The sequence below is a fragment of the Bufo gargarizans genome, chromosome 1, assembly GCF_014858855.1.
Source record: "Bufo gargarizans isolate SCDJY-AF-19 chromosome 1, ASM1485885v1, whole genome shotgun sequence".
NCBI lineage: Eukaryota > Metazoa > Chordata > Amphibia > Anura > Bufonidae > Bufo > Bufo gargarizans.
This window is the reverse complement of record NC_058080.1, coordinates 294,476,517-294,498,627: the sequence shown is the minus strand read 5'-3', so window position 1 is coordinate 294,498,627 and position 22,111 is coordinate 294,476,517. Positions and strand designations below refer to the sequence as shown.

Below are 22,111 nucleotides of genomic sequence, written 5' to 3'. Positions count from 1 at the left end.
AATAATAAAGGAATGGCACAACATAGAGCCATAAGAATAGATGCTCCAGAATTGGTATTACATGGGGAATGCATGAAGCTATTAAAACAGACATGTCAGCAGTGGTGGAAGGTCCTCTTTAAAGGGTTTTTCCATCTGTTTGATATTGATGACCTATCCTGTGGATAGGTGGTCTGACACCTGGGAGCCCAGCCAATCAGCTCGGTCACATTGGTCACATGGCCGAGTTGCAGCTCAACCCCATTGAAGTGAATGGGGCTGAGCTGCAATACCAATCACAGCTGCTATACAATGTAAGGGGCTGTGCTTGGAAAGCTGCCGGGAGCCAGTTGTGCTCATCAGAGCTATGGTGAGTGCGGCAGCTCCCTGAAACATCTGATCGCCGTGGTGCCAGGACCCCCACTGATGTGATAATGATGACCTATCCTGGGATTACCTGGATAATTCCTTTAAACAATGGATGGGGCCAGAAGTACAAGGTTCTTTCCACTGTTTAATGGCAGTGATGTTGTATTTCTGCTTAGCTCCAATTCAATTGACAGCTAATTTTGAAAGTGCCAGGTTTTGGACCCCCCCTGATCTGTCATTGATAACCTATCCTGTGGATAGGCCATCAATATATAAAAGGTGAAAAGCCCCTTTAAACCCTTCCCAACATCTGCCATACACGTACAGCAGATGTCGGTTCTTTATTTTTATTTATTTATTTTATGCACTCATATAGCGCTACTATATTCTGCAGCGCTTTACAGACATTAACATAAAGCTGATTTTTTATTGTGATGTTGACCGCATGCACAATTGCTATTTATTTCAAAAGATGGTACACTGGGATTAACAGGATCTAACTGTAAACTTAAACCCACTCTACTATAGGCTATTAAAGTTAGTGACATTGACCCCTTCATTTCATTTAATTAATAGGGAAGTTTTAATTAGTATAAAATATTTTTTTTCAAATTTCCTATTTTTTTTTCAGTACTTCACTACAATTTTCTTCAGTAATTTTGATCCTTAATTTTTAATCATAATTCATTGTAATATTTGTATATTCTATCACTGATTCTTGAGCTGCTATTTGAAAACTCCCTTGGACCCTCTATATATGACAAATCACTGGAATAGGATCCTCAGTCAATTTACAAATAAAATTAAACTTTTATTTGGTCTCTATTAGTATTTACAGTACAAGTCTCTGCCTAGGTTTGCCGTAAAGTACGAAGATCCTGGCAGCAACCTGTGTTCTCCTAAATGAAACTAAACAAGATTAACAAAGCCTTTCCTTTTAAAAGGGTTCTCAGGGAAGTATTGCTGACCACTCTTAGGCTACAGTAGGTCATCATTATTAGATTGGTGGGGGTCCGATTCCAGGAACTCCTGCTGATCAGCTGTTTGCAGGAGCTCTGTCGCTGGAACTACATAGCTATGTAGCTGTATAGGTTTTAGCACCAAATATAAATCATTCCAGCTCAGCAACACAGCTCAGTCATAATGAGTTGAAGGACCATGCACAAGAGGGAAGAATACCACACCTGCGGGCAGTAGCTTGAATCCAAGAAGCATGGACCGGAAACTCCAGCACTGAAGTCCTCGATGATTAAAACACTTCTTTATTTCATAAATAAAAAATTAGTACAGTACATCCCAGATGTTGGTGCGTTTTGGGCCTCGCACATCGGCTCTTAATCATAACATGACTCGTACAAAATAGCAGACTCTATTATATAGGAATTGAAAAGACTAAGGCTACGTTCACACTCTCGTTTCGGCAGATCCGTCATGGATCTGCAAAAACTGATCCGTTACAATAATACAACCGCATGCATCTATCACGAACGGATCCGTTTCTATTATCTGTAACATAGCCAAGACGGATCAGTCATGAACTCCATTGAAAGTCAATAGGAGACAGATCAATTTTCTATTGTGCCAAATTGTGGCAGAGAAAACGGATCCATTGACTTACATTATGTGCCAGGACGGATCTGTTTGGCTCAGTTTCGTCAAGCGGACAGCGTTTGGGGGCTGCTTTCAGAGTGGAATGGAGACTGATCGGAGGCAAACTGATGCATTCTGAGCAGATCCTTTTCCATTCAGAAAGCATTAGGGCAAAACTGATCAGTTTTGGACCGCTTGTGAGAGCCCTGGACGGATCTCACAAACGGAAAGCCAAAACGCCATTGTGAAAGTAGCCTACCACAAGTGTGTTGGAATGAATGCTAAAATTACCAATTTCTTTCACAGACTATAATAGGAGCAATCTATCTATATAATTGATAAGGAAGCATGCTAAGATACAACACAATTCACCACTACAACAATTCATAAAAAAAAATCATTTCATTACTATCATTAATAAATATAACATAAATCGTGTTTAAAATCCATTCCTCTAGGTTACCTGGTATCTAAAGTCAGCTTCCAGTACGCTCCTGTATGTGTTAACTTGTCATTCCAATCTCCACCCCAGCACGGCTTTAACACCTTCTCAATTGCAAACACTTGGAGACTGTTCACATTATTCTGATGTACCTGTACAAAATGTGGCATTGTCTGTATTAAATAGATGTTCCCCTATCCTCTTTCTAAGAGCGTGGGTGGTACATCCTACCTATTGGATGTCACACTCACGACATCCTATGACATGTAGTGTAGTGTCTAGAATGTAATATTTAGAAATGACCTGATAGGAAAAATCTCTTCATGATGGACTGATCCAATGGTATCATTTTCACCATGTATTTACACAAACAGCATCTCGTATTGCCACGTGGGTATTAACCTACCATACTCAGCCCAGTGGCATTCATAGAGTATGTCCTATTTTGAAACATGCTAGGGGAGATAATATTCCCAATGGTTCTTGATCTTTCCGCTACAAATTTACAAACATGTTTTACAATCTCCCTTAAAATCAGATCCTTATCCAATACAGGTATAATTTATTTGAATCGAATACACATCTGAATCCTATCTACTTGAAAATATCATGGGAGACTTCTTAGATTTCCATTGAACCTTTCTATCCTGACAATCTTTCTCATTATATAACAACAACATTGTTGTGTGTGAACAAAGCCTTTATGTAACACAGGCTCCCCATATCCCGAATCGCAGGCTCTCTGTATCCCCCATCTCTTAGTAACGTGTATAGTTTCAGCTTGCAAATCAATGCAAATCCATTTAGCTCAAATGTACTCTCCTTGTCCATCACCTTCAATATCACTTTTGTATCTATTATATACCTTGGCATTCTCCTCACTATAGGCTGAAGATGTCCTTGAAGCCATACACAGCCACATATAGATTTTGAAGGTGATGGACAACATGTATTGGTTCAAGGATTGTGTATGGATTAGCTGTGACATTGAGTCTTTACATACTGCAATACCATATGAACAAGTGTTGGTGGTATTAGGAGATCAAATGTCCAAGTACATTAGTTATAGTGATGAACTGAAGGAATATATTATACGTTACGAAAGGCTGCCACCTTAAAGTATCAAATTGTGTCATATTTTGCATTATCAGAACTGCATTGATGTATGTGTTGCTAATCAAGTAAAGATACCAATACTATATGTCACTACATCACATTGCCCCCCTGTGTGTGCCTAAATTCCCCTGATGAGTTCCAAAAACGAAACATGCGTGTAGGGACTAGCTACACTAGGGCACAATAGGGCCAAGTAGCGAAAGGGTCAGGTTCCGGACAGGGTCGTTCTTATTAGAACGGGTGCTCCGTAAATAGGATGCTAGGGCCGAGATAGCACTCATAGTTAGGGCTGTCTAGGTACCCTTAACCCATTAACACCCCTGCCGGGCCCCAATCGCTCTTTTTTCCACAGCAAACCTGCTTGCGTTGGACATCACCAAAGACCAGAGGACCGTGGCTGAAACGGTAAGACCACCGGTTACTCAAGGTGCCGCCGTGCACTAATCTATTGTGAATTTAAAGGTGCCGTCGTGTACCAAGTATTTTTCGTATCCCTTGTGCTATCATACACTCTCTTTGTATCTAATATCACACTTTGGGACATATTCTATCTTAATAATTAAAAGTTAAGTTTTACTTAAATCACCATTACTACTCTGTCTATATAAATTTCTAAATATACTGGTGATCAAGTCATCAATTTAGCATATAGCTCCTCCTAGCTATAACATTTTTTTATTACAACACAACAGTTTCTTCTTTGATCAGTCATTTTACGTTTAAGTTCAAGATTGCCCAATGGACCTCACCTTTCCCCCTTTCCTAGCCAATATTTTCACTGGTTGGTGGGATAAGCTCATATACACTTTAACTCCTCTGTTTTGGATATATTCTGGTATGGAAGTTACATAGATTATATTTTGATCATATGGTCCAGTACCTTCCATACCAGAATTTTTTAAATATATTAATTCCAACTCACTACTTGAAATTTACTTCTGAGATGAATAATAGGTGTCTTCCCTTTATGGATGTTCAGTTACGTGTTGATATCAACACAAATACAGTGAAATGTAGCACTTACAGAAAACTCATTGCAGGTAATTCTATATTAAAATATGATAGCTCCACCCGAAACCCATTGTGGATAATCTCACCAAAGGAGAGTACATTCGAGCTAAATGGATTTGCACTGATTTGCAGGATTTTCAAGTTGAAACCATATGCATTACTAAAAGATTGAGAAATAGGTGACACAGGGAGTTTGTGTTGCATAACCTTGTTCACACACAACAATGTGATAGACGGGATTTGTTATGAGAAAAACTGACAGGATAAAAAGGGTAAATTTAAATTCCAGAAGTCTCCTATGATATTTTCAACTAGATAGAGTTCAGATCTTTATATGATTCAAAAAAGTATATGATATTTACCTGTATTAAATAAGAATCTGATTTTAAGGGATATTTTAAAATATGGTTGTAGGTTTGTATCAAAAAGATTAAGAACCATTGGGAATATTATTTCCCCTAGCATTTTTTTTCAATATAGGACATGTGAAATAAAGACAAGAAGATCAGATCGGATCAGATCAGTGCACCATAACTATCAGGTTATTTCTAAATTGATAGCGTGTCATCATGAGTGTGACATCCAATATGTAGGATGTACCACCCGCCCTCTTAGAAAGAGGATAGGGGAACATCTATTTTATATGAATAATCCCACAACTAGGAATTTGTTTGGAACTGCAAAAGATTTTGTACAGGTACAGCACAGTAATGTGAACAGTCTCCAAGTATTTGCAATTGAGACGGTGTTAAAAAGGCTCTGTCAGCATGACCAACCCTATTAAACCAGGCATACTGCCTGGTAGGGCTCATCATGCCGATTAAAACAATACCTTTCATTTGTCTGTTTGCTAAAAAGCTGCAGAGATGTCTGTGTTTTATTCAAAAACAAATGAGCAAGTTGGAGCACTAGGGGGAATCCACAGAGCACCCCCTGAACTCTGCACACTTTTCCTTCCCATTGATTGACAGGGCTAGACATCAGCATGCTGAAGACATATCTGTGTCTTAGAGCTGTGTCCTATCATGTACGTAGTGTATATGATATGTACTATAGCCTTTCCATAATGAGAAGAGTTGATTACTATGTTTAGAAAGCTAATATACTGTACATATTGCTGCTTTATTCACTGCTGGATACAGTAACCCCAGAAGGGCTAAATGAGGCCCTTAGCTTCAATCCCATTTTGTAATGCGTTTTTATTTTTATGCATGTACAGTATTATAGATTTTTTTTGTCTGTTTTTATTTCACATATTCTTGCTTTCAGATATACTGACCTGGATGTTTTTCTTTTGGACTCTATGCTAGAAAAATTGACATATAATCTTATGGATGAATGCCATGATTGGATACCTTCTTTTGGAAAATACCTTCGGGGATTGGATTACTCTACATATGAACTGAGGTCTATCAGCATGCTTGATTAGGAACCATGGAATTTATGAATTTATGTTAAATTTATTGCACTTTGCACTGTTTTATGGGTTTTTCAGGGGTTTTATATAATTATGAATTATATGGTTCTCACTTTTCATACAATTATGAACTATATGGTTTTCACTTTTCATACAATCATACGCTATATTTTTGATGGGAACATCTAATTCTAAATCTACACACTAATGTTACACTTTTGCACTTCTGCACTTTACTCATGGGTATGTTTATGTTACCGTTAGTTAGGACACCATACAACTGGTGACAAATTCTCTTTAAACCAGGAATACTGCCTGGTAGGGCTCATCAGCCTTATCATATTGAAGACTGTGGTTTTTCTATACTTAGAAAGCTAATAATCATATATTGTTGGAAAAACAACAACAAAAAAAACATCCAGCATCAACAAAGGCATGCATATCCAACCATATAACCTACACAGGGACAAAAGCCATGCCCACCCAAAATTTTTATTTACATTTTTATAAAAATATACAGTTTTATTACATCAAATAAAGACAAAAAATAATGAATGCACATATAAATAGCTCAGGGGTAATACTATTGCAGATCCCTTTAGCAAAATGCTGGGTCTCTTTGTTTAATTGACTCGGCCATTTTGCCACAATCTTGTGCTAAACAGCTCCAGTGCATGCCGAATGAGCTCCCATATTCATGAGTTCATGGCTCTCCTGGCCCACCTGCTGCTGATTCATATGGAAAGAAAACTATCAATCAAAGGCAGGTGGGAGGGGAGAGCTGTGAGCTCATGAATATAGGGACTCATTGGCATGTGCTGGAGCTATTAGAACCTAGCGGCATAAACTGGTGACAGATTCCCTTTAATAAGGCCTCTTTCACACTACAGTTTTTTTTCCGTTTTGCGGGCCATTTTTTGCGTTCCGTATACGGAACCATTCATTTTAATGGTTCCGCAAAAAAAACTGAATGTACACCGTATGCATTCCATTTCCGTATTTTCATTTTTCCGTTCCGTTGAAAGATAGAACATGTCCTATTATTGCCCGCAAATCACGTTCCGTGGCTCCATTCAAGTCAATGGGTCCGCAAAAAAAAGAACACATACGGAAATGCATCCGTATGTCATCCGTTCCGTTTTTGCGGAACCATCTATTGAAAATGTTATGCACAGCCCAATTTTTTCTATGTAATTACTGTATACTGTATATGCCATACGGAAAAACAGAACGGAAATGGAAACACAACGGAAACAAAAAAATGGAACAACAGATCTGTGAAAAACGGACCGCAAAACACTGAAATAGCCATACGGTAGTGTGAAAGAGGCTGACAGATCCTCTTTAAAGCCGTGCCAGTGTGGACATTGGAATGCCAAGTTAACGCATAGAGAAGCGTACTGGATCTTGACTTTAGATGCCAGATATCCTAGAGGAATTCATTTTAAACATGATTTATGTTATATTTATTAATGATATTAAGGAAATGAATTGTTAATGAATTGTTGTAGGAGTGAATTTTGTTGTATCTTAGCATGCTTCCTTATCAAATATATAGATATGTTGTGCATCTGTTATTATGTCGGTGTAGGAAATAGTTAGTTTTAGCAATTTTTCCAACACACCTGTGGTAGTATGTTCAATTTCTATATAATAGAGTCCTCTATTTTGTATGGGTCCCCGGATGTACTGTACTCATTTTTAATTTATGAAATAAAGAAGTGTTTTTAATCATCAAGGACTTCAGTGCTGAAGTTTCCAGTTCATGCTTCTTGGACTTAGGTTCCAGGCTGTCATGAAAAAACTGACAGCCCTGGTGATCACAATGCTGGAGCTGATGGTGGTAAATCAAAAGGAGCCCCATTAATTTGTTTAATCAGTGTTAAGGCTCATGCACATGAATGGGTCCACAATACAGAAGGTTCGGTGTGGATCGGAGGCACGGAACCCCACATAAGCACTCCATAGTGCTTCCGTGGAGTTTCTGTCCATGCCTCCGCACCGTGCGGACCCTTGGATGTCAATCGCAGACCCCATTCAAGTGAATGGGTCCATGTCCGCATACGGCGGCCCTATGGTCGTGGCCGTGCATTGCTGACCGCAATTTCAGGTCCCCAGCACAGCCCGGCCGGCACACGTTCGTGTGCATGAGCCCTTAATCATAGCCTGTATCAGGGAGTTCTCCAATCCTGTCCACTGCAGCTGTCAATCATTGCTGAGCTTCCATATGTAATACACAAAGCCGGGCTGTAGCATTACTATAAGACCACAATGAAAACATACTGGTATGTTCATTTGTGGAAAGGGGTTAATAGCCACAGTTATAGTCAAAAACTTATTAACAGTTGAACAATTCCTGGGGAGTCTTTAGGGATAGTGCCAGCACAGTGGGGGTAAATTTACCACGGTTTTACGCCAGGTGGTGTAAAAAAAGTAACAAAATTTGGTGCAGAGGCCATTTTGGGCAAAAATTTTATGAAACTGTCTAAAATAAAAACTGTCTTTGTTGCCCATAGCAACCAATCCCAGCATAGCTTTCATTTCTCAAATACAGAATGCAAAAAAAGCTGCTCTGCGATTGGTTATGATAGACAACAGTTTTTTGCAAAGTTTCATAAATGCCTCCCTTTGTGTTTTCCACCACTCTTGTCACTTTAAAAAATTGGGTGGCGCTTTACAGAAGGGGACAGGGCCACCACAGCCCGACATATTTACTATAATTTACGCCAAAAAACAGCCATGAATAATAATTGATATCTACTCCAGCTCTGTTTAAGAGCTTGTTCACACAACCGAGCGAAGCCCTTGCCCGTGTTGTGGACCGCAATGCACGGGCACCCACTGTGGCCCAGCCGCATGGGGATCGCGGACCCATTCACTCGAACGGGTCCGCGATCCTTTCGTTCCGCAAAAAGATAGAGCATGTGGTGCTGTTGTGGTCGTGGACTTCAGTAGTATATGTTTGTAATTATATCTCTGATTCTGATTTTTGGGTTTTGGTTTTTATATAATAACTGTGCAGACTTAGGTTATTTATTCTCATCAGCAGAATTCAAATTAGGCTTTGTTCTTGCCTATAATTTTACCATATCCCTTTAGCATATTCATGTGTATTGCTTACTGACCTTTGTTGCACTTGCACTTTATTTATATCGCCCACTAATAATGCACCACCAGTCCTACTATATTTTTTTATTATGTTTTTATGCATTGTGTTATGCTAATCATGTTAACAATAAAATTGTCAATAATTATCTAATTATTTATTATAATTTGTACTTTGTACTATATTGTTGAGTTATGTAAACTGAACATTAACAATGCAATTATACATCTCATGGGTCAGTTAAAGCAGATCTGCCCGCCGAATATGCTGCCTTATGGGCAGCAGCCGCAGCATGTTACAAGTTGGCACCCCTAGAAGATAAATATCACAAGAAATAATGTTTTTGCCCCGTAATTAATAGGAGTGTTGGAATAAAACAGTGGTCTTATAGTTAAGAGTCCACTTTATTCATGAGAACCGCTCTATCCCAGACACTCTCTGCAGTTATTGCCAGGCTGCTGCGTATCCATGTATACAGTCTGTCAATCACTCACCTGAAGGGCAGGGAGAGGCGGAGGAATTGCATAACTATAAGGCTAGTTACACACTAGTGCTAAAATCTTCTGGCACAGGAACAGCCTGCTGGAGGCCATTGTATCCAGCATAGCCGGAAAGGGCTAGGCACCTGCAGGACCCATTAGCTGTAATAGGACCCAGCAGGGATCCGGCCTGTTTCTGAGATTAGTGCTGGGATTTGGCTAGCTTGAGTGCATAGACAGGAGTGAAGGAAGCGGAGGTCTGCTTTCTAGTGATGGGCTACCTGCACACAGAAGACTTCTGTTGTTGTTTACAAAAGATTTCTGTTAGTTTCCGCACCAAAGTCTCTCCAAAAAACACGTGTTACTTGTGTTTTTTGTTGCAGATTTGAGGTGGATTTGCTGAAGATCTTATCCTTGCATTGAAAAGGGTGAAATCTGAACAAAGAATTGACAGGTGAATTTCAAAATCCACACGGAACGAAAAAGCAGCGTACATGAGATTTGAGAAAGCTCATACACTTTGCCGGCAATGTATTATGGCGCAGTTTTCTGCTTCTGCATGAGAATCCACATGAACAAAACATTTGTAATCCACAATGTGTAGGTAGCTTTATTCATACTGTGGTAGCACGTCTGTGGACTACAACAGTACATATGATAGAGTGCCTGTTTATTGGACCTGAAACTTGATCACTGCTTGAAATGGCAACTAGCATTACAAATTAAGCTGTAGGTCATGCCTTGTTTGACCTCATACCTCAGATAATACTTGTCCCATACTTATTATTGGAGCAACATTTTGGGACTTGCATTTGAAAATACAACAGTTTTACTCATTCTGAACCTAGAAATCAACTCAAGCCTCTTTTCAATGGCTGTAATACAGGTACATTTTAGCTTCTATTATGTATTATGGCCACTATGCCTACAGCTCTACTGAACTGTACGAAAAACCCAATAGTATTCTTACCATACTTAAAGGGATTGTCTGACACCAAAACAAGTTTTAGTGAGGGCCGGGAGGGTGTTTAAATGAAAAAAAAAAAAAAATGCACTCACCTACTGAGCCCCACTTCTCCTGGACCTCGGTGGACTGGAGGTGTGACATGGTCACGTGTACCACTGCATTCATTTACAGGCCTCTGCAGTGACGTATCCACACTGAGCCTCTGAGGACGCAAGCTGAACCCAGTAAATTGCTGTTGCAGCAGTGCATGACCGCAGAGGAGTCATACTTTTGGTACCCTGGAAACTTGAAGAATCAGGGGCAGGACCATTCATGCTGAAACAGAGTGGTGTTGAGTAGGTGAATGCATTTTTCTCTTTCATTTAAACACTTAGCCCGGCCCTCACTAAAATTAGTTTAGGGCTTAGACAGCCCCTGTAATACATATTCTATGTTTTCTCTATTTACTGTTTAGTTGAATGTCATCTTTTGGCACCTAGGAGTAGCAGTGTGGTATTGGCGACAGGAATTCCAGAATAATGGCTGCCAACATGACTTTCATATGTGTGAAAAGCAGCTTTTTTATTAGCTGCTGACATTCCCCACCTGTGCCCTTTCACCCATTTAAGGCAAGGACATTTTTGGATCTTCCAAGTCTGGTTTAGTCTAACCATGGTAATCCGGGCATACAGCCATAAAGTGCGTGTAAAGAGCTCCCATATTACGGCCATATGAGGTACAATGCCTTAAGATCAATAGGATATTATTGAAAGCCATGTTATGGTCACTTAGAAGAACCTGTTTATCTTATGTCTTGAATTACTACAAGATGGTACATGGAGGACAACAATAGAAAATACACGTTCACCTAGTTATACGTTATTACTTGTCTACCTGAGACACGGTCAAAATGAAACCTTTCCACTCTTCAGCATCTTCCGTTGTTTCAGCCTGCAAGATCAATCAAAGCATGTTCCTTTACATTTTGTGTGAATTATTTTCATGTATGATGAAATCTGAAACATTTCAGTAGATGGAAAACAGGATAATTTATATAAATTAAAACAACCCATGCAGAAGTCTAAGGTTTTATTTAAAACCAGAGTAGGGATGGCAGAACAAATCTAGACCCTTTTTAATTTAGCACCTAGCACATGCTAATTTTATAATAAAATTTGGCAGTTATTTGTGTTTGCTATCAAGTTCCATACTTGGGTGAGAATTTTCAAGCCAATGTGCAGTTTATAATCCAAGTACAATACTAAGCACAACTAAGCACAAATATGCCAAGGCTGGTGCCATCTTTCTCTTCCAATGTTGGTTGAAACAACACAAGTACAACTAAATATTTTTGAACATTTTAACTGTAGTAGCAATGCAATCTAATGTGATAAATCAAGGTGTTAATATTAAACAGTAAAGTGCATTGCAGATCTACTAGGGTTTAGAAACCTCGCTGCATAGAATATAATCTAATCTACATTATGCAATATTGTAAGACCTGACCTTTATTTCAACATGCAAATAATAAAAAAATCTTGTGTTACTACTGATAATGCTGATTGAATTCTTTAGACATGACTGTTGAATAAATGTTATGTGACACAGGCCAGACTTTATGAAGCAAAATAATGAAATGAAGAATAATGCCTTTGTTCTGTGAAATTGAGAGAAATAGAAGGCTTATTCTTTAGGGAATGAATCAGTAAACATACAGGTATTAATCTGCCAAATGCTGAATGCTGTCTGTTATGTAACTCACCTTTATGTACACTTCCTCATTCGGAAAGTGCAGTAAAACCTCTGTACATTGTTTCTGGTTAGATTTGTCTGTTAGCGATGACAAATACTGCAGGTCTATGCTTTCGGTAAACTGTTTAAAAAAACAAGAATTAAATGTAAGACATAAAAGTAAATCCCAGCTGTTAATCTTAATTTGGTAGAAATAAAAAGCAATTCAATGTTGGATGTATTAGTAAAACTTAACACTGAGTAACTTGTGCAACAAATAATTTTCTAATGAGGAAATTATTGTATTCTTTAATAAAATGTAGCGGATATGTGATTTTGTTGTAAAAACCCTCAAAAGGACAGTGGAGTCTCTCCAAAAGATTACCTCTTTAAGAAGTTCACACGCTGGAGAAGGGTACAAAAAATGTCTGCTGCAGCAAAGGTGGCCGCCATCATTCCTAAATAGAAGAAGGTTGGAACAACCAAAACTCTTTCTAAAGCTGTCCGCCCCACCAAACTAAGTAAAATTAGGGGAGAAGGGATGTGAAGAGAGGAGACCAAGAACCCAATGGTAACACTGGTTGACTGCCAAAGATTGTGTGTGCAGATGGGAGAAACTTCCAGAAGGTCAACCATCAGTGCAGCACTCCACCAATCTGAAGCTTATGGCAGAGTGGCCAGAAAAAAAGTGTCTCCTCAGTAAAAGTCTGCTTGGGGTTTACAAAGAAGCACTTGAAGGACTCTCAGACTGTGAAAAACAAGATTCTCTGGTCTGATGAAATCAAATTTGAACTTTCTGGCCCTGATTCCAAGTGTCATATTTGTAGGAAACCAGGCACTACTCATCACTTGCCAAATACTATCCCTACAATGAAGCATGGTGGAGGCAGCAACATGTTGTTGGGGTGTGTTTCAGGAGCTGGGACAGGGAGACTGGTCTTGGTTGAGGAAAAGCGTGAATGGAGCCAAGTACAGAGATATTAAATAAAACCTGATGCAGAGTGCTCTGGACCTCAGACTAGGCCGAAGGTTCACCTTTCAACACGACAAATACTCTAGGCACTGTAGGAATTTGCTCTGGTAGGCAGGGTAAGCAGTCACAGTACACAGGCAAGAACACGGTAGTAAAGCAAAAAGTTCAGTGTTTATTCACACCAAAGGAAAAAGTTAACACAAACACTTTGCAGAGTCCTGGTGTTAATTCACACCGCACAAAGTCCACAGAACAAAGGTGTCACCTGGCAGGCTGATTTGTCCACGGCAGTCCACAGCCATTCACAGCAGGCTTTAGGGTGCCTGATTCCCAGCAGTGTCACTCCAGCATGGTACCAAATGTTTAGGTCCCAAAACAGAGCCTGACAAGCTCCACTGTCAGATGGAGGATACATTCCACACCCAGCTGGGCTGCTGGCTGGGTTTTTAAACCCATCCCAAAACTTGGCCTGGATGTGTGGAACAGCCGCCCAGCCTGCTCTTTGGCTGCTCCCAATAAGAACCGTCCCGGATTGGCTTTTTGTGCTCGTAAAACAGTGTCAGCGAGCACAAAATTACCTGTTCTTATCTCACACAAAATTACCGGTTCTTATCTCACACAAAATTACCAATTCTTATCTCACCAAGGCCAGGAACCTCGGTGACACATACCTTCTGTCCAGGGCTGTCTTTAACAAGGGGCAAAAGGGGCAGCTGCCCTAAGCCCAGTTGCTCCTGGGGGGCCCAAGGCAGCTGCCTTTTGAGCCCTGCTAGCCACTGCCCCGGGTGTCAGGCTGTCAGCTACACAGGGGGGTGCTGCCATGCCATGCCTGCCTGCATGCTGGCACTCCAGGCAGCATACTGTGAGATCTGTAATTCTCTAGGACCTTAGATGACATCATCACCATGTGACCAGTAACCTAGCAATATTACTGGTCACATGGCTATGAGGTAATCAAAGGTCCTTTCTTTCTACCAGGAGTGTTGCTGCAGGAGAAGTTTGCCTTAACTGTGGAGCTTTTTTTGTGAAGATTACATCAGGAAAAGGTGAAAGGGGCTGTTATGCTAATATACTGTAAGCTACTGTATATTGTGGGGTGCTGTATAGTGCGGGGGGCTGTATACTGTGGGGTACTGTATACTGTGGGGGGCTGTATATTTTGGGGTGCTGTATACTGTGGGGTGCTATACTGCTCTACTGTATACTATGGGGGGCTGTATACTGTGGGGTACTGTATACTGTGGGGGGCTGTATATTTTGGGGTGCTGTATACTGTGGGGTGTTATACTGCTCTACTGTATACTGTGGGGTGCTGTATACTGCGAGGTGCTGTATACCACGAGGGGCTATATACTGTGGGTGCTGTATATTGTTGAGTGCCATACTTCTGTACTGTATAGTGTGGGTGCTGTATAGTGTGGGGTGCTATATACTGTGAGGTGCTGTATATTGTGGGGTGCTATACTGCTCTACTGTATACTGTGAGGTGTTGTATACTGTGGGGTGCTGTATATTGTATAGTGTGGGGTGCTATACTGCATACTGTGGGGTGCTGTATACTAGAGGGTTCTATACTGCATACTGTGGGTTGCTGTATGCCAGGGATGGCCAACCTGCAGCTCTCTTAGCTGTTGCAAAACTACAACTCCCAGCATGCAAAGATTGCCTACAGCTATCAGCCTACAGCAGGGCATGCAGAGCGGTGCCCACTTCCAGCCCTGAGCCCAGCTGCCCAGAGCACTGATCCTGAGCCGCTGGAGTCTTCAGAACTGGAAGTATTTACAGTAATTCACTGTACTCTACCAGGTGTGTGGATTTTTTGTGTGTGTTGTGGTGAAGGCCATGATTGCATGCTAAGGTGTGGGAAGGCGGGATCCAGGGGGCCCAAGTAAATTTTTGCCCAGGGTCCAATCGATATTAAAGACGGCCCTGCTTCCGTCAATGACGGACCCTTGGGCCTTCCTACAGCACACAGCGACAACACAGGAGAGTTGACTTAAATCCAATCAAACATTTCTGGAAAGACCTGTTATGGCTGTCAACTGATGGTCCGCATCCAACCTGACTGAACTTGAGAGGATCTGCTGAAAAGAATGTTAGAAAATCCCCCAAACCAGGTGTCCAACCCTTACAAAAGAAGACTGGAGGCTGTAATCCCTACCAAATGTGCTTAAACTAAGTACTAAGTAGAGGGTCTGAAGACTTATGTCAATGCAATATTTTCATTTTTAATAAATTAGCAGTTTTTGAACATTCTGGGTTATTTTTATTTATTTTTTACTTTATTTTATTTTCCAAAATAAATACAAAAAAACAAATACATTATTGGACCGTCCAAAAGGTCAGTTTTACAATACTCCATCATATATTAAATTTTACCCCAAATACCCAGCCCCCCAATGCAGAGAGAGAGAGGGAACAAAACAAACAAACAAACAAAAAAACATTCTGTTTTTACTTTCTCATTATGGGGCACTGAAGTGCAGAATAATGGGGACATTTTTTACTTTTATTTTAGCACAAGGCCACAGCAGCCTGCTGGATCTGCTGTTGCATATGTGAATGTACCAGATTCCATCGAGAATCCTTTTTCCCAAAGTGTGTGATGAAACTTTCTTTTAGGATTTTATATATATTTATACCGGTAAATGCTTTCCTCAGATTTAAGCCATCACTAATAAACAGGTGGTATAAAAAAACAAAGCATGGTAAGTTTAAGTTACAAAGATCAGTATGACATAATTTTTTTTTATTTTTTAAATATTTTTATTCGTTATAATACAAAAATTCATATCCATATTACATTTACAATATTATGAAATCCATCAATCCGTCAATTCTGATTTGTGAGCATGATTGACAATAATTTCATGCAAGTGTCGATAATTATGTGAGTGTTTAAAAATCAGGTGGAGATCTCACTTACTGTGGGAGAAAGCAGGATCCGTCCGGCATCCATAGCTTAATAAAGCGGATGGACAAAGCATCTCATTTAACGTTGTGTTATCTAAAAGGGGCAGGGATCAGAGGCCCGCAGCCCAGACGGCCACCAGGCAGCGAGCGCGCACCACATACGACCTCCTCCAGACATAGGTGAGCACGATCGGCAGGATCAACACTCATGTGGCCTATCGTCTGGTGCTCACCTACACCGTGCGAAACGGGCTTACAGCGATCTTTAATCGCGAACCTTTCGTAGAACAGAAAAGAAAGGGGGGTCCAGCAGTCTTCTATCACAGTGGTAGAGAACCCACTCGCATATTTTACTGCCTCATCCCCGTGTGGTTAAATTGAGTATTAATGGCCTGGTTGACCGTACCTCACATGTATTCACGTTAGTATCTCGTGTGGCAAAGGACTCGAGTCAAATATCGCTCGGCAGTCACCGGCAATTGAAAAGGATATGGACAAAAACACAACCAAAGACCGACTCTGTCCCATTAAAAGAGCACATAGTAGCACCCATCAGTATGACATAATTAGTATGATAACTAGAGATGAGCAAATTTATTTGAAATTGAATTCAGCTGCTTTGCCGAATTTTACAAAAAAGTAAGCAGTGGGTGCAATGATAGGGAGCTGTGATAGCACCATGTCACAAGTTAAGGGGAAGGGAAAACACCAAATACACACCACAACAAATCAAAGAATAGACAACAATCTAGGCCTCAAAAGCTAAGTGTGAGGAAAATGGATCATTATTTAATGGCAGCCATGATATTCATCTGTTTCACCTTTGTCAGTGTACCTGCAAAATAAGTTCTCACTCCAACCATCAGCTTGTCAGGTAGCAGAGGTAGTGAACTCCACAGGGGTTCTGGCTTCTTGGAGGCCACATGCGTACGAATTCACACCTCAACCAGCCAGTACGGAGGCCAGCTAATCCTACAGGAAAACCTCTCTGTAGGGGGTCTCAGCCCTTGCCCAGATCTATCATTTCCCCCCCAGACATCATGGAACCGGCGGTTCATAAGGAATTATGAATCGCCTGTCCATCCCAGACATAAGTCAAATATATTTGTACGATCCTGAGGCAAAGACAAACATACCTAATAACGGTACCATGCTTGGACTTTAATTTTAGCCGAAACCCAGGCTGGTCTATTGGTCCCAGAACCATCTCCCTGTGACCTTCTGGTCTGGAGCTATGAACTCTAAAGTGTTTTGTGGGTCATTGAGCTGCCAGGATCAGCAGGGAGAGGGGACCCTTCCCACAGACAGGAAAGGGGGGGGGGGGGGCGGCTACAGTTTAAAAGGCTTGTCTTTTCTCTGAAAGGGGGTCACATCGTGTCATGTGTTTAAAGGGACCTGCAACCAGCTGACATCACTGCCTCCGACGTGAATACAACGTGAATAGAACTCATCGCAACCCAAAGGACTCATATATCTGGTAAACTGACTTATTGTTCTGCTTAACCCTGTTGTACCCTATTACCTGTATTTGTAACTTCAGACCACTGTATAAATTCTTAGCGTGTATAGTGTAATTTCTAGTGAGCCCTTAAGGTGATTAAATATATAATTTAATCTTGTCCTGTCTTGTATAGTTGATCACGAATCCCCACGTCCGTGCTTAACAGACCAGGCTTATATGAAACAAGGAACTGGTGGTGGTGGCAGTCTTTCCAGGCTGAGAACACACGGTTTCACTGGGGCAGTGAAAAGGCTCTCTCAGCTAGTTGCCTCTCTGTGATCGTGTGGACAGGAGGAATCTATGAAAACTGTACCAAGACTGACCTTACCCACTCCTCCAGGAGGGTGTAACGTCACGCCTTGGTAACCAGTGACCATACCGTATCTCGTGAGATCGACGTAGTTGACGTCTGACGTCAGTCAGGGCACGAGGGGTGGTATCTGTCACACTAAAGAAGAAGGATGGTGACCTCCTAGTAATCTCTAGGCCTTTCCCTAACTCCTGCCAGTATGAGCAGATTCTGATGGTGGAAATACTCATACACCGGATACCTAAAGCCCTGCAAAACTGACGAGCCCTAGGATAGGTATAGCAGGGGATGAGACAGCTGATTCCTTCCAGAATTAAGTAACCTAAGTCTCCCTGAGGCCTAGAAACAACACACACCAGATAATAAGAAACAGCAAAGGCAACAAGTACTTAGATTAGAGATGAATGGAGAAGCAGGAGATCCAAGACAAACGAGCACTAGCAATTCCAAGCAGAAACTATCAACCGCATGGTCAGCAGTGTGAGGCGGCTCCAAATAGAGCCTCATCACTGATAACAAGCGGAACCTGAGGAGTGCCACAGGCTGATTGCCTCCATGCGATGCCGCATTGAAGCAGTCATTTCTGCAAAAGGATTCCCCACCAAGTATTGAGTGCATAACTGAACATAATTATTTGAAGGTTGACTTTTTTTGTATTAAAAACACTTTTATTGGTCGGATGAAATATGCAAATTTTTTTAGATAGGAAATTTGGGTTTTCATGAGCTGTATGCCAAAATCATCAATATTAAAACAATAAAAGGCTTGAACTACTTCAGTTGGTGTGTAATGAATCTAAAATATATGAAAGTCTAATGTTTATCAGTACATTACAGAAAATAATGAACTTTATCACAATATGCTAATTTTTTAAGAAGGACCTGTACATACAATACTGGATTCGTCGATTCAGCAGACTTGAAGCATATAAATAACAGGTACCTTTAATTTGCTTACTATAAAATAGTCTTTTGGACTATGTGTTAACCTGCTTGTACAGGTGATCAGTCTGTACAGAGGTATTCCTTCAACTAAAAGAATAAGATTATGTGCACATTGAAATTGATTATGTGCACATTGAAATTGCTGGTATTATCAGTGCTGTTACTCAGTTTCAGAGTGGGTATTTGCGGCCGTATGTACTAAGGAACAGTCTTACCCCGTCAGTAGCAAGTCTCAGGGGAGATTCTGTGTATGCAATGTCCCGATGTACAGGCGATGGTCCGGTCCTGGATGGCGTTGGTGCGCACGTGGTGATGCTCCCTCGGCGTCTCTCTCCGCTGCGGCGTCCTGGGTCCTCGCTTCCGCTTCCTGTGCCCCACGTGATTCAGGGCATGATATCTCACGTGACCGGAAGATCGGCTTTGTTGCTCCGGTCGGCTCCGTATGCAGAAAGTGAACAACTGGCCGGTGTTCGTTATAGGCAGTCCTTATATAAATTACCGGCTGGGAGTTTTCTTTACAAGATATTCTTGAATAACTTCAGATATTAGAAGCCCATATACTGTCTTACCAAACGCGTTTCGGTGCACTCTTGCACCTTCATCAGTGGTGGGTTAACCATTAAATGTCATCATAATTATATTAAGAAAATCCTTAAAGAAAAAACTGCTGGAAAAAGTTTTTGCAGACATTTTAGGAAAAAGGTAAGATTATTATATGTTCATCGAATAAAGGAAGTTGTATTGAAGCTTGATGTACTCTCAAAAATGAAAATAAATACAATCTATTGGGGTTACAATCCATTCAATGTGCACAGCGCAAAATATGCAGATTTCAGTAAGCAAGCATTCCAAAAAATAAATTCCCAAAAAAGAGAAAAAAATTCCAAACGTTTAGAGACCCTACTACCCCTTTCTTTTACCATCTTCCCAAGCCTATAAAATCCCTGCAAGGTAGACCAATAATTACTGGTGTCAATTCCCTAATGAGTCAGCTTGCTGATTTCTTAGACATACATTCACATCCACCTGCAATGGAATTGCCTTCCTATCTCTCTGGAGCACTGATGAGGAATCTAAAGCCCTTGAGGAAGGAGACAGATTACGGTACATCTTTCTTATCCTTTCTTAAACTACAACACTTAACATCCACTGAGTTTAAATACTGTGGAAGAATCGTTGAAAAAGATCAATATAAAATGCAGCAGATTGACATTCTTATTGAGGGTTTGAAATTTATATTGACACATAAATAGTTCTCCTTCGAGGGGGCAGTGTACCACCAAATGCGGGGACTTGAGAGGTGCACAGTTATACTAATCTCTTCATGGGTGTCTTCAAGTTACTATATGTCCTGGAATCCCACTGGTATTCAAATCAATCTACTACCAGAGATCATTCCTTTTCCTGATAAGGCAGAGCACCCTGGAACAGGCATGTTTCTGTAGACATCTCAAAATGAATAAGTGGAGTCTTTCCTTCACTGCTATATTCAGCCAAATTTCTACATCTTTTTTGACCTAGAATCTTTTATGATGGAGGGGTATAATGTCATATCTCCACCAAAACCCACTTCAAAAAAGTTGACACCAACTTTTTAAACTTTATTAGCGCACACTGCAAAAATGCATGTGAAATATTTATTTTGGTCAATATTGGACAAAAGCCAACGCTATTCATTTAGACATCTCATACAGAAATGGTAAAGGTGTTCTGAGGACATCAAAATACCCTCAATAAAACAGATCCTATTGGAAAACCATGAAAGGCAGACAATGCTAAATAAACATAAAACATTTTGGATTTTTAAGGCTACTTTCACACTAGCGTTCATAGGTCCGTTCGTGAGCTCCGTTTGAAGGGGCTCACGAGCGGACCCGAACGCCTCCGTCCAGCCCTGATGCAGTCTGAATGGAGCGGATCCGCTCAGACTGCATCAGTCTGGCGGCGTTCAGCCTCCGCTCCGCTCACCTCCGCACGGACAGGCGGACAGCTGAACGCTGCTTGCAGCGTTCAGCTGTCCACCTGGCCGTGCGGAGGAGAGCAGATCCGTTCAGACTTACAATGTAAGTCAATGGGAACGGATCCGCTTGAAGATGTCACCATATGGCTCAATCTTCAAGCGGATCCGTCCCCCATTGACTTTACATTGAAAGTCTGAACGGATCCGCTCAGGCATCTTGCGCACTTAGAAATTTTTCTAAGTTATTAATGCAGACGGATCCGTACTGAACGGAGCCTCCGTCTGCATTAATATGATCGGATCCGTTCAGAACGGATCCGATCGAACGCTAGTGTGAAAGTAGCCTAAATTACAATGTTTGTACCCGGCAGTTTATATGAAACAGTTGACAACATCTAACGTCTCTTTCTCCTCAACTTTTGGTTTCATTTTAAGGTTAGAAATACTTTAACGACTGTGTGTGTGTGTGTGTGTGTGGAGAGGGGGGGGGGGGGCATACTGCAGGTTCCCGAGAATTGCCATTCTAAATTGAAAAGGTGCATTATTTTGAATTATCTGCCCAACAGAGAATTGTTATCAAACTGCCAAATTGGATTCTGTTCTCTATACAATTTATTCTGAATGTGTACACCAATTTTTATCTGTTTAACCCCTTCTACCCCGGAGGGTTTTTGCTTTTCGTTTTGAGCTCCCTGTCTTCCCAGAGCCATAACTTTTTTTTTTTATGTTCACATAGCCATATGAGGGCATATTTTTTTCCGGGACAAGTTGTACTTTCCAATGTCACCATTTAATATTGCATATGATGTAGTGGTAAACAGGAAAAAAAAAATCTAAATGGGGTGAAATTGGAAAAAAAAGCAATTCCGCTACAAGTTTTTATTTATTTACAATGTTCAATGTGCGATAAAACTGACCAGTTACTTTCATTCTATAGGTCAGTACGTATCTGGAAATACCTAATATGTATAATTTTTCTTGCATTTTGATACTGATAAAATAATAAAAATATTTTATTTTTTCATTGCCATGTTCTGACCCCTATAACTTTTTTGTAATTATGTGATTGGAGCTGTCTGAGGGTTCATTTTTTGCGAGGTGATCTGTATTCATTGATACCTTTCTGGAGTGTGTACGACTTTTTGATCATTCTTTATTACAATTTTTGTGGAAAATGAAGCGACCAAAAAACTCTGAATCTGCCATTTTGATATTTTTTCCTGTTTTGTGTATTTAACGTATGGGGAATATATTTTTATACTTTTCTAGTATGGGCATTTTCAAACATGGCAATACCCATGATGTGTATTATTTTACATGAGCA

At 40.6% G+C, this 22,111-nt stretch overlaps 1 protein-coding gene across 3 annotated transcripts in view; it reads right to left on the bottom strand.

Annotated features, from left to right (window-relative positions):
- STAP1 (signal transducing adaptor family member 1) overlaps nt 1–22,111 on the bottom strand; it is a 105,679-nt gene that overhangs the window by 30,647 nt on the left and 52,921 nt on the right. For all 3 annotated transcript variants that reach the window (XM_044278891.1, XM_044278910.1, XM_044278899.1), the window contains exons 3-4: nt 12,218–12,328; nt 11,350–11,406 (exon numbers count right to left, since the gene is read on the bottom strand). In XM_044278891.1, coding sequence (XP_044134826.1) covers nt 11,350–11,406; nt 12,218–12,328 — 168 coding nt within the window. The remainder of the gene's footprint in view (nt 1–11,349; nt 11,407–12,217; nt 12,329–22,111) is intronic.